At 36.4% G+C, this 15,843-nt stretch overlaps 1 protein-coding gene across 1 annotated transcript in view; it reads right to left on the bottom strand.

Annotated features, from left to right (window-relative positions):
• Positions 1–15,843, bottom strand: part of PTPRQ (protein tyrosine phosphatase receptor type Q) — a 133,490-nt gene that overhangs the window by 79,146 nt on the left and 38,501 nt on the right. The window contains exons 22-31 of the mRNA XM_048302757.1: positions 14,960–15,159; positions 13,327–13,576; positions 12,065–12,193; positions 11,163–11,309; positions 9,179–9,351; positions 6,595–6,808; positions 4,766–4,918; positions 4,468–4,647; positions 3,570–3,677; positions 872–1,153 (exon numbers count right to left, since the gene is read on the bottom strand). Coding sequence (XP_048158714.1) covers positions 872–1,153; positions 3,570–3,677; positions 4,468–4,647; positions 4,766–4,918; positions 6,595–6,808; positions 9,179–9,351; positions 11,163–11,309; positions 12,065–12,193; positions 13,327–13,576; positions 14,960–15,159 — 1,836 coding nt within the window. The remainder of the gene's footprint in view (positions 1–871; positions 1,154–3,569; positions 3,678–4,467; positions 4,648–4,765; positions 4,919–6,594; positions 6,809–9,178; positions 9,352–11,162; positions 11,310–12,064; positions 12,194–13,326; positions 13,577–14,959; positions 15,160–15,843) is intronic.

A 15,843-nucleotide genomic window follows, 5' to 3' on the forward strand; every position in this document is an offset into this window, starting at 1 on the left:
GGATATTTTTCATGTTGTGCTACCATAATTTACACTTGCAACATGCATTTTCTTTCTTTTGCCTGGGTCCCCTACACAAACAGTATAAATACTCGCAGGAAAAAAAGGGAGCCAAACATGCTGCTGGAAGGGCCCTGAAAGTAACCCCTCTCTTGGATGCTGGGACTCAGGGCCAGTGTAGTCAAGGGCTGCCTCCTCCTTCTGCCAGGCAATGCTGTGGGGAGGCTGTGGCCAGGGCTGACCACTGCCCTCGGGGAGCTGCTTTCAGCAAGGGCTCTCAAGCTTTGCCCCCGTCTGAATTACAGCTCCTGCTTCGCCGCTGTCATGGCTGTGCTTGGCCGTGGGCCCACTGATCCAGTCCCTGCCTTGCATCCAGTCCCTGTCCTGCATCCAGTCCCTGCCTGACATGGCAGCCAGGCCTCAGCTTGGCTCTCCCCCTGCAGGCCTGCAGCTGGCACTGGACTGTATCTGGTTTGGTTACCATCACCAAATTTGTGAACTTCTTTCCTGGCTTGACCTCAGACCTGCCATGTCAGCATGAAGTGTTTGGCACCCCAGACTGGCCCTGGCTGCTCCCCCTCACCCGCCCTGCGCTCTTCACAGCAGGGTGGTGAGATGAGTCCTGGCAAGTGAGGCCTCTGCCCAGCTGGCCTGAGGACCCCTGGGCTCTTGGCTCCCCATCCCTTACCAAGCACCTGGCCTTGCTCTTTTGCTTTGTATATAAAAGAGAAAAACTGGATTCAAACTTACTGCCTTGCAAAGCAAGCAAATACTTTTTAAATTATTAAATCTTATCTCCTGGCCATCAAAGGTTATCATAAGCAGATTCTTCTCACAAATTTTCACTTTTAAAATAATATAATGTACTCACCAGTTTCAGAAGTTCTGACCAGAAGTGGAAAAGACGACTGGTTCCCATGGCCAAGTCTGGTGAATGCCCTTACTGAGATGTAGTAAAGAGTATATGGCTTCACTTCACTTAGTGATACACTTGTAGATGAGGCATTTTTAATGAAAAAATCATTGGAATCGCTGTACAGAACTTCATAATGAGTTATGAGACCATTAGGCTGCTCAGGTGGTAACCATCTCAGATTTATTTCTGTTGCAGTTACATTTATTAATTCTAAGTTTTGAGGTGGGGAGTCTGGTTCTGCAATACAGAAATCAGAAAAAAACCCATTTCAATTAGTTGAATACAGAACTGAGATCATAAACCTATTGGATCCTGACATTGGATCCTAACTGTACCAAAAGGGCTACACTCATTTTCTCACTCTCCATCTCAAAGTCTTACTGCTTTTTACCTCAGTTAATTTTGGTATGTCTCTTTTCCACTCATAAAACTAGGCATCTTTTTGAGCTATGACACTAGCTTTTCTGGAATTTCTTTTCTCATCCACGTCTAAATCTATCTGAAACTGCATTTATTAAGAAAAAAAGGTTCTTCTCTCTACCAGTCTCATGCAGACTGATCTTTCAAATCCTCTCATTGTCTTCTTCATATTCAGTTCTTTAAATTTAGATTAATGTCCTCTTACTGCTTTCTATGTAAATAACCACCCTTTGTACTTCACTCAACCAACTATTGAATCAAGAAAGGGACTGTATGCACAGTAACTAAACTCCCTTTAGTGAACCCAGTGTAAATCTTACACACTCTGGTGTGAAGGTCATGCACAAAACAAGTCCAGCTCCGGGGTGATGTGTTGGCTAAATCTACTGGCAAAGCATGAGTTCATGTGACTCCAGTGAGCTAATAAGGCATGGAAGTGTTGAAGGAGTGAGTGGGCTGCACTTATGAATAAAATCAGCTCTGAATGTCAACTTTGATTCCACTGAAGGCTTCACCACTTCACCCCTGAAATAATCTGTAAAATCAAAATTAAAATATACTACCTACCCAGAATCATAGGATTCAGTTTGTGTACGAATGCCCGTAAGCAGGTATTTCAGAATTCATCATAAATTTTTTTGCCTAAAAGGTCTCACAAATTGCTTTCATTCCTGATTTCTGAGCACATGAATGGAAAGTGTTAACTGTAACAGATCACTGCTCTCTGGATGACAAGACGGCCCACATGGATATTTCCCATGTGAAGAAGCTTAATTTTTAATTGAAATGCATTTTGCAATTTATCTGGCATGGTAAAATATTTAAATGCAGCAGCCTAGTTCCTTCCATTCTAATGCAAGTTATCTAAGACAGTTGTAGTGAATCTTTTATTTGGAGGTATCTCTCTTTTCAAGAGTCAAACAAATTGTTGTTCGTAGGTTGGCTAAAGTTAGGAGACATAAATCTCAGCCTGAATTACCTCAGGAAAGCTAAACAACAAGAAGTAGAAAATTAATTACACAGAGCCTTATAAAAAGGCAAGAATTCTTGATGGGTTTCTCCCTGGTTTCCTCAAGGTTTGTGTGGCTCCTTTATGAATGAATGAACTGTTGGCCTGAAAGTCTACTCTGAAAAATTTCTTTAACACTCAAAGGCAAGGGATTGCAAGCTCTCAGAGGAAAGAATGTTTATATAAGTAATGTTCTATTATTGTGATATGCCTTTCTTCTGTTAAAAAAAACGTAACAGCATAGAAGCATGTAAATCAAAAAAAAAATTGCAAGTATTTTAAGTTTCACAGTTTAATTGATATTTTGCATGGTTATTCAAATCACCTAAGCTTCATAAATACCCATGTTTTTTAATCCTGTAGTCCTTCCTTTCCTTTATTGACACTCAATTGTTTTTCTTGTATTGTGGTACATTTGACAATGAGAGAGAGAAACGACAACAGAGCAATCACACCCTATTACTTCAGTAAAAACCGGAAATAACTTTGCTGAAACCAGTGAAAATACAAACTTGATACAAAAGAGAAAAGACTAATATTCATGACTCTGCTCTGCAAATCAAATTCCCATGTTTTCTTTGCAGAAGCCAATGACAACTCCAGCTCTTGCCCCAGTGCTTTCATGGATTGAAACTGCCTCGCAAGTAAGAAAGGAAGATTCAGAAATCTTCCTAATGTAGTATTATACCGTACATTAAACCTATTGATCAGTCTTAAAATTAATAACACCTATACAAAAACAACTGCATATAATATTAAGCATAAAAAAATCTTCATTTTATCAGCTTCTTTGCCTACAGATAGCAATATGGCCTCTGAATTGTTGAAAGCTGCCATGTCCATACGCTTCAAAACCAAACTAATTTACACACGATAACATAAAAAGAAAAAGAAATAAGACTGAGTCATAAAGATTATGATTTAGATGGATGCTAGGGACACCTTGTTTTGAGAGAGGGAGCCTCAGCTCTGCAGCTTTCCTTCCATTTGTCTATCACAATCAAAATTAGCTGATTCCAGGTCATGCCGCAGCTTTCATCATTATTTTTTTAGCATTACCTAAAAATGGTCTGAATGAAGTCACTGACTGTTAGAAGACTAATAATTTCAACATTGATTTTATTCATACACTTTCTTCCCCCTTTATGTATGTGCCAGTCTTCTTTTTGAACAAACACAAACTTCAGTACAGAAAATAAATCATCATTGCAAACAATGTATTACCGTCCTCAGGGGTTCGCACAAAAACATCATTCTCTTCAGACAAAGCACTTTCTCCAACTGCGGTAGAGGCTGCGACTCTCATTTTATAACTTGTGTACTTTTTTAAACCTGAAAAGATTAAGTTAAAAAATTTAGGCTCTTAACTTCGTAAACAAGGCTGTCAACTTCTTTTGTCATAGCTACTGACAAAACTATAATACTGGATACTGTTCTCAGAGTTTTTGATACACCTTTGTCACCTAAAAGAGTATGTGCAATACCATTCATTTGGTGAAGTCAAACAGGCATACAGTTTGAAGTAAGTCAACTAGTTTCAACCCTGTAAACAGCTTAAAGAATTTGTCAAGGCAATCAAAGAATGTATATATGAACATCCAAATATGGGGGTTTAGTCTGTATGCATTCTTCTGATTAAAATCAATATATGCCTGAAACTCCATTAGGAATATGTTTGCTTCAATTACTATAAAAATTACCACCTTAAAATAAGAAAACTGTTATTAATATCAGACAAATACTGTGAAAGCCTGAAAACAACTTGACAATTTAGGAAAATTTTCCTATGGAGACACAAGAGACTGAGGCAAATATTCCAAGGAGAAATCCATTTCACAATTTACTACTTCTACCATTTCAAAAATTACTGTTTATCTTACCTAGTCCTCTTCTCCCATCTCACATACTCTACATATTGCTCCACAGTAGACAAGTGTGAGTAGTGTCCCAGCCCTGTTTTTACATGCAGTTTTGTTGTGTGTGTGTGGATGTGTGTGAACGTGTGAGATTTGATCCACCTACATTTTAAATGGCTACATTATATAAAATTGGAGAAAGTAATTTTGTAAAGTGTACTTGCAAGTTTAAATTTTTATATTTTTTTCATGAAATGACACTGTACCTGTCATGAGTAAGCTGTTGTTTGAAGTTGTTTCATGAAATGCTCTTTTTGTATCCAGTTCCATAGCATAAACAGTATAATGAATGATTTTCCCATTGGGATTTGCTGGAGGATCCCAATACAGCAAGACAGAGGAGGAGCTAATATTCTTGTAAGATATATTTTGTACTGAGCTTGGAACTTAGACAAAAACATAAAAAAATGACAATAAGTAAATAAATTACTAAAAAAATTCAAACATTCCATGAAATAAGTCATGTATGTTAACTTTGATAATACCAGAGTTATAACAATTTACCTTGTTCGTGTGTCCTGACTGTAAGAACTGATGGTGGTCCTTCTCCAACAGCAGTGAAAGCAGACACACTAATTGTGTAATCTGTGAAAGGTGTGAGGCCCTTTATAACATATGACAGGTCTTCAGACAAAATGTCAATGTTATATAGATTATCTGTGAATAAATAGAGAGAAATAGCTCTTACTCATAAAGTCATGTTATTTCTTATGCATTCTGAATTCACCTTGGCATGATTCACCTTTACGAACTATTTTGTTCTAAAAGAATTAACTTTCATGTCAATTATAAAAATATAAAGAAAAGTCTACATTCCACCTCTTAATTCCACAAAGGAGTGTCTACTATAGGTCCATTTTCATGTGTGCAGTAGATTGGGCTGGGTGAAGGAATGAGTGAACAAAAGTAGAATTGTGAGGTTTTGTGAGTTATCCCCTAGAAACTAGGAAAGGGTACTTTTGTATGAGACCTAGTCTCTCCAGTGATTTCAGAACCATGGGTCCTAGATTGATGGAGCTTTTGAGGGGTTTTAAATATTTTTAATTGAGAAAGACAGATTCCCTCTTCCTTGCCCTCCCAATGGGGCTAGAACAACTATACTTGGAAAGGCTGCTTGCACAGATCCCTTCATGCTGGTATTTTTAGCAGAAGAGTTGTGGTCAGTAGAATGAAGAAGCCATGCATGCTCACAAAGAGATTTTGGCGCACTTATGATAAAGTTCAAAGTCAGCCACGATCCAACTGTACCAACCAAAATCATCTGCTATAAAGCAGTCATTATGCCAGTGCAACATGAAGAAGTTTGGGTGCTTCACATACCTGAATATCAGGCTCAGAGTTCAGTGAGAAGGGCATTAAAATGAAGGCATTGAAAAATCAGCAGACCCTGTTGAAAATTTGGCTGTCAACAGCTTTAACTACTATAATAACTCCTATAAAATAATACTTATATGCTAGATCACAACAGACACTGGCTGAAATCAATTTTCAGCAATACAGGCATCTTTTAGCAACTTAATACTTCAAGATGAATGAGGCCAAAAAATATTTACATTTAAAACACTGTACATTTCCTGTGTATGACAAAGAAGATTCTTCAGGCTTAACATAGCACAGAAAATATCCACTGTAGGTTAAAATAATGAATTAAATACTGGTTTTAGATACTGGTGCATATAAATTAATTCAGTGACTTAATTAAATTAATTAAAAAAAATAAAACCTTTATTTTCTCCCAACTGTTTAAAACACTGTAAAAATTTAGAGTGGTATTTGAAATCCCTGCCTGTCAGCTGAGACCTGCTTAATGATTTGTAAATATCCATACTTGGTAAAGAAACAGTGGTCCATTGATAATACAGAACAAGTGTATTCACTAATGACATCACCATGTCATGGGGTCATCTCCACCTGTTTGTAACCCATATAGCAAAGTTGTAACTTTTTGACCTATTTACCTTCATTGACATTTGAAAACCTATTAGTCAAAAGGCTTAGAGAAATCAAGGTCTCTGAAGGGCTTGGAGGTATGTTAATCCCTGACAATCACACCTGCTTTGGCAACTGTAATAACTGATTGTCTATGCAGCTTGGCTGATGGCTTTCGGGTGCTCCTTCCACTAGGAAGAAGGTCAGCTGGGTGACAAGGGGCTAGTTCCTGCCTGTGTGGCATTCCCATTTGTTTCAGAAGGTTATTTGGTAGTAAAAAAATTCTGACTCCAGCAAATGACCCATTTATAATTTGCTTGAACCATGTGCTAAAGATCATGGGACAGTGATGGGGGTCCTTCAGAACAAACAAGCAGGTAGAAAAATACCCTAAAATATCTTACCCAAGGAAGAATGTAATTCTGCAGCTCCAGTTATATCAGGCAAATTATCACCAGATACACTTGTAAACATTACTGGGGAAGCTGTCTGAATGCTGGAAAACATTTCAGCTGAACCTTCATATAAATCATTGTCTGCTTCCATTGAATTCCAAGTGGGAGAAGGAGGTCTGATACTTTCATTTATTGCATATGATTCCAAAGTATCAATCAGATACTAAAAATTAGACATATAAAAAGAAATCACAAACCTAGTCATCAGTAAATTACATAATTTAATTTATATATAATATAGAAATAATGCTTGTATATTTGTGTATGCATATACATACTATATAAATGTTGGCATACAAACATTATTGATCATTAGAATAATTTAAAATTATAATCTTTATCATAAAAATGCTCAGCTTCCAGTAGCCTACAACTTTTTATTCTGGTTGTTGTTTAATCAAACACCCCTTTTTAAAAAAAACTCTTAAAATATCTATTTTATATTAAGGTGGTAATTTAAGAGTAAAGCCTTTAATTTAAAAGCTATATCCTTGGAGCAATATTGAATAGATACACATTTGAACTTGGGAGATTCTGTTTGTGCTAACTACATTCTGAAAGAAGGCAGCAGGCATTGAAAACAAGAGGACTTCAGATGGCCCTTCCTGTCCCTCAAGAAAAGGATTAGCAGGTTGACTAGATCTCTGAGAGGGAATAAGAGGAGAGGGAGAAAACCTGAAACTGATGAAATAAAAGGGAGAGGAAAAATAAGGGTGTGTATATGTGAAAAGGGAGAGTGAAAGGGAGGTAAGTTATACAGGGGACTGTAGGACAGAGGAGGCAAAGAACAAATGTTGGAAAAAGATGGCAGTAGATGTAAGTGGAGCAAGAACAACAAAGAGAGGAGAAACAAAAGCAGAAAAGAGAGAGAGGCTAGAGTATAGGTACAAAATGGTGTGTTAACACCAGATCTTCATGCCCCTTCAAAATCTGGGACCAAATCCAGGACTCTGGTGTCTCTGAATTGTTCTGCTGTCATGTGAAACACTCCCCACTCACACATATGGCCCATCTCATTGCCAGAAAGAGATGCTTTTACAGTGATGTAACTAAGACACATTAGTTCTTTCCCTATGGACCCTGGGTAAAGAGAGGGCAAAGCCACTTTTTTTACTCCTTTAACTGAGGGTGCATTAGCCACAGGCACAGACAGAGCATCAATCTCAGCTAAGTACCAAGAGGCAAAAACTGTGTATGACTCATCTTCACCAGCATTTTATAGCAAAATTTAGGTCACATGGAAATACTTTTTGCTTGTGAGGATTTTCCTCATATAAGACAACAGCTTTTTATTGCTACTGTTTGTGGAGTACCATTAGCACTGTGGGTCTGCCAGTTCAAGTCCTATAGATGCTCTAAGCTTAGGTCAATGGGGTTCTAAATAAAGCAAGGTGATTTGTATTGGTTTTTAATTAGAAAATTACATTCAATAAATTATAATAAAGCAGCAATGATGCTGCACTAAGAACTCAAAAATTAGGAAATTCCATCACTAAAACATTTTTGTGCAGACTACTTTAATTTTTTGTGTCTGGACTATGATGCAATCTTTAATTACAGAGTTATATACTTTCCTTTTCCAAGGATGCCTGCCTGGTTTAATGAATGGATCCTTATCCTAACTTTTTTTCCCATTACTCCTTATTTAATGTACTCCAGGGCTCTATTTGATGCTTATCATTCAACTTGAAAGTGAACTCCTTCCTTGAGCTCTACATCATAAACTTAGATTCCAATTCAGACCCAGTGAAAGATGTCACTGTCTGAAAAAATAAGGAACTATACTGGCTTTAGGCACCTGTATTTAAAATTCAGCCCAAAAAGCCCTGCCTCAGAAAGAATTCAATCCTGAGCTGAAAGTTTGCTAGGGGTCTACAGTTCTGTGCTGCATACTCAGAGCTGCTCCTCTAAGCATGTAAAGCACATCAGCACCCAAAATCCAGAAGCTAGACTGATTGAGAGCGTAAGTCCCCTAAGAGATATGATCCCATAGATGTGCACACATATCCTCAGTATGCAACCACAGCATGGAGTTCAGCATGTAGTATCACACATGTGAATTTAAGGATACAAAAGGAGCCAGAAAGTCTAGGCCTGTCTGCCTTGCTAGTAGAACACTTAACCAGCCTTTGGACACTTCTGCTGAATTCACAGGGTTCCTACCTGCATCTTCTAGAGGTTTGACTGAGTGGCCGTGTATCAATCTTGGCACCTAAATCTTTACTCTTATAGACTGGCCACCCTATGCTGCAAAGAATTCAAGGACTCAGAAGGACAAGACTGTGGGCTATGGCTTTCTGCCTTCAGTATCATTCTGCCAGAATGATTTATTTTTTCATGTTGTGGAAACAGCATTATTGGAATTCTTTTGAAAGCCAGGCAGAGAAAGAGAGTGGACTGAGGAAGGTGGTTTTTAAAAACATTAACAATTCCTCTGTGGGAGCTAGTTCCACATTCTGTAAATGTCAGATAAGGCAGAGAGCAAATTTAATCTAACAAAAAATCCATATTAAAAAAAAAAAGAAGAGAATACCTTATTTTTATCTCCAAGAATAGTGTTTTCCAGAGTGACGAGTGTTTCCTGCACATGTACTTTAACTCTGTACTGGGTAATGATTCCATTTGGTTGTTGTGGCTTCCTCCAAACAATTTTTATATATGTGGCTTCCACTTCTGATAATTGTAAATCTGACACAGCACCTGGGACTAAATATTCAAGAAGAAATTTGATTTCCTTAAACACTTGTGATTATTACAAGGTTTTTCAGCACTGTATGCAAAGTACAATAGACAATCAAATTTCACATCCTTATCTTTTGATTTGACCCTGTGCAGGGTGGTTTTCTTAAAAAAAAAAACGTTTTACTTCACGTTTTCTTAGCAAACAAGCTACGGTTCTAAAAATATGCACACTTTTTTTTAACACATAAGACGTGTATGAGTATGATCAGAGACTAAGATTATGTAAACCAGGATAGTTCTACTGAAGTCTACTTGATTGGAATCAAGCAGACCTTTGATATTTTCCTATATGGAATCTTATGTACACTTGAAAATGAAAGGTTAGCTCTAAAAACATCAAAGCCATACAAGAATGAAGTAAAAAGCTGGGGAAAAAAAAATTAATGTGATACAGCTTGTTAATTTCCCTTTTACAACAGGTTTATATAATTTTATTTAGGTTGATGTAATTTTATTTATATTATATAGATCATTTATATATATAATTATGTGTAATTATAGATATAAAATCTATATCCATATAAATTACAGATATAAATTATATAGTTCATATAATGTCTTCATTAAACATTCAGTCTTAATTATATTGTCATATCCATATGACCACCAGAGATAAAATACATTTACATTCAATAGACTGATATTCAGATTTGATACAAAAAGAAATACTTTTTTTTCTAATACACTTCAGTAAAAGACAATTTTGAAATTCCTTGCATAAGGAGGATTTTTAGATTTGGCATTAAAATAAGACACTCTATGTTACGCTAAAAGAACCCCAAACCCAGCAAAGTTCCCTTTGGCTTCTGACAGTGCATTTCAACACAAGATGAGAATGACTGTAGTCAGGCAGGCCATCTCTGGAAATTGTCTCTGAGAGTTGCCAAAAGCATATCAATAAGGAAAGAGTACAATAAATAAAGATAGGTTTTCCTCCCAGTGTTACACCTTGACAACAAATATTTCCAGCAATCAGTGAGGCAGAGATTTTCTAAATTTGTGTTCTGTGGCATAAATGTAATACAGAAATAAGCATCTTGTAACTGCCTCTCTATTACACACCAAATCTCAATTTTTCCTCCTTGCATCCTCAAATGCTGACCAAGAATCCCGCACAATCTCACATACACATAAGATAAAACTGCATTTCTATGCAGCCAAGGACTCTAACCTGGAGAGTTGACTATTTGGGACCACAGGTCCCAAACCACGGAACTGAGGGCTCGGGGGCAGAACCAACCACTTCACTGCACCAGGACAAGACCTCGATGTTGGGTCAATCCCAGAGCCACGGTCGCTAGTAAGGGTGGCTCCATCAGAGACGGGGATGGGGCCTTGGATTTGCTGAGAATTAGTCAAATGAGAGGTTTAATAAGGAACGTGGGGGCTGAAAGAAACAGTCGCGGGCATCTGCGCTGGTCTTTCTTTTCCTCTTGCTGCCATCTAACGGGGGATAGGGGTTCCTGCAACTTAATTACTACATCGGAAAATAACTCCTCTCATTTAGAAAGAAACATTTCTTTCGCAATCTCTGAAGGCTTATGATAGCGGATAAATGTACTGACAGAGTATGAATTTGACAAAAACAAAGAATAAATGACATAGTAATCTTCGGCCGACTTATTTTCTTTAGGATTTTTAATCTATTTTTTTATCTCTTGCAGTGCTCTTATACCCATTCTCTCTTTTGCAAAGTACCTTAAAGGCTCTAAAGGGAAAACTGAAACCCTTTATCACATCCAGTTCATTTACTTTACCTCTCTATGCTTACTTACCGTCTGCAGGAGTGAAAACTGTAAGGTTGGTCTTTGGCCCCACCCCAGCACTTGTCTCAGCACCGACATACACATCATATGTTGTAAACGGCACGAGGTTACTAAACGCAAACTTCTGGTCTTTTGTACTGTTATCCAGAATGTGACCTGGAATTAAAAACAAAGAGGTTCTAGCTCAAAAATAGAAACAGTCCATGGCTGCTTTCCAGCATGATGAACAAATGAAAAGCCACATTAGTTTGGGGAAAAGCTAATTGGGAATCAACTTCAGTGCAATAATGCTGAGTAAATGGGGAATAAAACAACCAACCAACCAACCAAGCCACTTCAAGGAGGTATGAGTTTCAAGAGAAGGAGATTTTTGAAAATGTTTCTATTGCTTTTCCTGTGTGGTCCCATAAAAACAGAATAGAATACAGCTCATGTCTTACATAAGTACAGGCAATTCTATAATTGCTTTATCTATACATGTCTGAGTTTAAAAAAATTGCAAAAACTTCGTAACAGACTTAAGGAGTTGATTGCATACTGCATGAGAATGAAAACTCTCCAGAAATCTTTAACAGAAAGAGAAAAGAGTAAAGGTAAATACAGAATGATTTGGATATATAAGCACAGTAATTCAGATCTGCTTAGCCTATCATCTCCTGAAAGAGTGAGGAGAAGTTAGTTTTCTCCATTCTTAAGAACAACTAACGTGAATTTAATTTTATACTCTTCCTTGTGATGGACTGATTTTTCCCTTAAAAGTAATCTACAAACCATTAAAATATGTAATAGTAAAAAGGGATACATAACTGCTTTTGAATATTCATTTTTGATTGTCAGGCACAGAAGAATGTAAGTGTAAGGAAATAACCACAAAAAAATCAATAGAAATGTTAACATCAACTCTGACTTACCAGATGGTCCATACAGCTCAACTCTGTAACTAAACTTCCCTGTTACCATGGTTGGTGGGTCCCATATTACTGAGAAAGACTTTGCTGTAATGTTGCTCTTGGCAAAATTCTGTGGTGGGTCTTCTGGAACTTAAACAACATTAGAAAAAGTCTTTGAACATACAATACTTTATATTAGGATGTCCAAGAACCCCATATCAGACAATTCATTTTACACATAAACATGAAATATTTTGAAGAGAAGTTATAAAAGCATATCTCATTAAAATTACTTAATTTCTGTTTTAAGGTAATTGTCAGGAAAGGTATCAAGAGAGCTGATAGTATGCAAATAATCCCTAGGAGACAAAGGTGAAAAATAATCTGGAAATTAGCCCTGAAATCAGAAGAAGAGACACTGACCAAAATTCCATAGACAGGGCAGCAAACTAAGGCTATTGAAATTCCATCAAAGGAATTCACATGAACATATCTAGGAGGCAACGAAATTTCTTTTCATCTGGACAGTGCTATCTATTTTGTTTGTGTGAAAGGGAACCAAGTAACATCAAACCATGTCAAACAAAAGAATGATGTACCAGCAAACAGAAAGCCAGAAAAACATTTCTCTGTAATGCCTTTTTGGTATAGCTCTATTAGCAGTGTTGCTGTTACAAAAGTCCTGCTCCTTGACCTTTGTTTCCAATTCTAACTTCTCAATTCATTGCAAGTAATCAAAAATCAACTCCACCTAGTCCTTAAAGATTTCTTCAACACTGAACAACTTTCTGCAACAGGTCCAGACTGGGAACCTAAATACAGGACTTTTCTTTATATTGCTTATTTGTCTACAAAGGTAAAGAAGCATTAAGTGCATTACTATGTACACAATACACATACTTTTAGAATACTATGCCTGACAGCTTTTCCCTTCATCTTTGTTTTTAATTCTTCTGCCATTATGCTATTAATTACAGTTCTTAAATTGTCCTCAGTTTTCCATAAGATTTGATCTGTCCTGAGCATAACTTTGGTATCTTTGACTCCTAACAATAACTGAACTCCCATTCACTGTACATTATTAGATACATTAATACATATATATTTTCCATTAATTCCATCAGATAGAATTAAGTAATCATGCAAATACAAAAGCATGATGCAGATAAAGACAGATTAGGACTGAAGTATCTTGCAGCAGAAAATCAAACCTCTATTTTGATGTTTTTCACATAAATCTGAGACCGTTACTGCCATTTGAAAGCAGCGTGTATTTTATGTACCTGATTCTGGTGTCCGGACAATCGCACTGTCAATGTAGCCTGCTTCAGTGGTGACTGCAGAGACCTCGAAAAGATAGGTGGTGTATGGCCTGAGGTTAGTTACAGCAAAGCTAATTGGTTCACTCCAAACAGAGCTCATTTGACTTGGTGCTTCTGTGCTTTCTTTCACTGTAGACTGTGAAAGAATTGTGGATTTTCCAAAAGTAGTTGAAGGGGTGGTAGTACTCCACAAAAATGATTCACTCTTATCCTAGAAATAAAAAAAAAGGAAACATAATGAGCTGCATCTGTAACCTATAATTGTAAATATGTGTAGACGAAAAAAAGACAGACCATCTTTGAGACAATTACCCTAAATTGGTTCTCCTTTTTATACTTCAATTTCCAGATTTAGGTAGACGTTGCTAGTACATCCTATTAGTGACAGTATTATAGTTTCCTGCCTTATTCAAAAAGATCCCAAATCTGACTGAACAGAAGCATCTCTCTTGGATTCATTTATTTATTCCCAGTTTCTATTTTCAGCATTCAGTCTCTCTTGAAAAAAAAGTTCCCTAGTGAGGTCCTTTTGTATCACCTATATGTTCTATGTGTGTATGTGCATACACAGGTATAGCATACACATATTCATGTATCATGGATAAAACCAGACAGAAGTTTCTTAATCCACAGTGTCAGGAGACAACTCTGAAAAATTGCTAGGCATTATGGTGACCAATGCTGATGGTTCAGTAGGTGGCAGCCTGTCTTCTCAGTGCTGAATTAAATCAGCCTGGTGTCAGGAACCTTTGTAATGCCTAACATGATCTTCCAAATAAAATCTGAAAACAAAGTTATGATGATTTTTGTCATTTAAAACTTCACTTTTCATCACAGCACTAAGTGTAGGAAATTGGGAAAAAAAAATAAAAGGAAAAAGGTTTGGTTACTTGACATTTTGACATTTGGGTAATTGCAAAGCTGTGCTCAAAGTAAGAAAGAAAAAGAGAAAAAAATTCTAGAAGAGAGAATTTTCTTCAAGAAATTCCAGAAGGTTACAATGGTTACAGGTCTGAATTCAATGATAAGAACAATTCAGGCTACAACTATATTTTTGAAAATCAGTCTGCTAATCATGTTTGGTTTTTATTTTGGTATGAGAAGTATTTTAAAAATATTGAAATAAGATACACAGAATAAAACATACTTTTAAAATACAAAAAGCATTGTCATACTATATAGAAAATTAGATGTTAACAATAATATATGTCTGCACTGACCAAAACAAACCCTGTAAGTTCTTGGTTCTTTCTAATTGAATAGTATATAAAACAAAAAAATAAAAACTGAAAGCTGAAAAAAATAGAAGTTTTCTATTTCATTATTTTCTGTTAAAAGGATGCCAAATTTAACCTTTCTTAGCATTTTCACTTTGATTAAACTCAGCGTTTCAAGCAAAAGTGTTCCATTTAAACTATTTTGAACAGAAAGGTTTTTCTTCATTCATTTTATCCTGTTTTGAGACTAAGTAAATAAGGTTTTTGGAATTTTTCTGAAAATAAAGCCTCCACATTTTTATGTCTCAAATTTTAAATGTAAAACTACATTTTGTGGATTGAGTCTATTACTAATTTAAAAGGTTTATAGCACTTACATTACATTCTGGTAACCTCCCAGACAGAAGGTCCTCTACTTTAACCAAGACATCTTTCACTACAATTCCACTTCTTGCATGTTTCACACTAATCTTGAAACTAGTTATCTTTCCATTTGGTTGCCGAGGGAGAAACCAGATCAGATTTACAGCTGAAGAATTTAAGGCTTCAACTGTGAGATTCACTACTTTACCTGGAGCTTGAAAACAAAACAAACAAAAGCAGTGAGATAAATTTTTCTTCTCAGCACTGAAAAATAACAATTTTTTTTTTTTGGTAATGCTGTATCTAACTTCCAAATTCTGAAGCAAAAACATAAAAAATCATTCACAAACACATGTAAAGAAGCTGATATACAACCAGCTCTTTTTCAATCTAGTTTAAGTGAGAAATACAATTATTTCAATCTCATAGTATATATAGTAACTGGTTTGGTCAAATTAAAAATATTCTTCTTAAAAGCGAGTTATCTACTCATCCAGGAGCAGAAAAATTTTGTCCATTTTTTTCTGCTTAAGAGCATCTGACAACACTGTGTGATTTATTTCACTTTACCTGTGTCATCTTTTCAGCTGCACATAGATTTTTGGTAGCTTTAAGTAACTCAATTAAATTGGAACGCTCACAATTATTGCATATACTGTGCTCTTTGTACCAGTGACAGTTTCTGTGGCCTTTTGTCAGAGCATCAGTACTAATCACAGCACAAAGGAATGAGATGCAACATCTAAATCGTATTTTACATGCTATTTTACATGCTGAACTCTCCTGTGTCTCCCTCTTAGTCCTGCCTACACATGGCACAGTCAGCAGCAGGTCCCGCAATAGCTGCCTTAGTACTAAGGAGAAAAGGCTTTTCACACTCTCTTAAAAAATAAAGCAT

Source organism: Corvus hawaiiensis, chromosome 4 (assembly GCF_020740725.1).
Source record: "Corvus hawaiiensis isolate bCorHaw1 chromosome 4, bCorHaw1.pri.cur, whole genome shotgun sequence".
Classification (NCBI taxonomy): domain Eukaryota; kingdom Metazoa; phylum Chordata; class Aves; order Passeriformes; family Corvidae; genus Corvus; species Corvus hawaiiensis.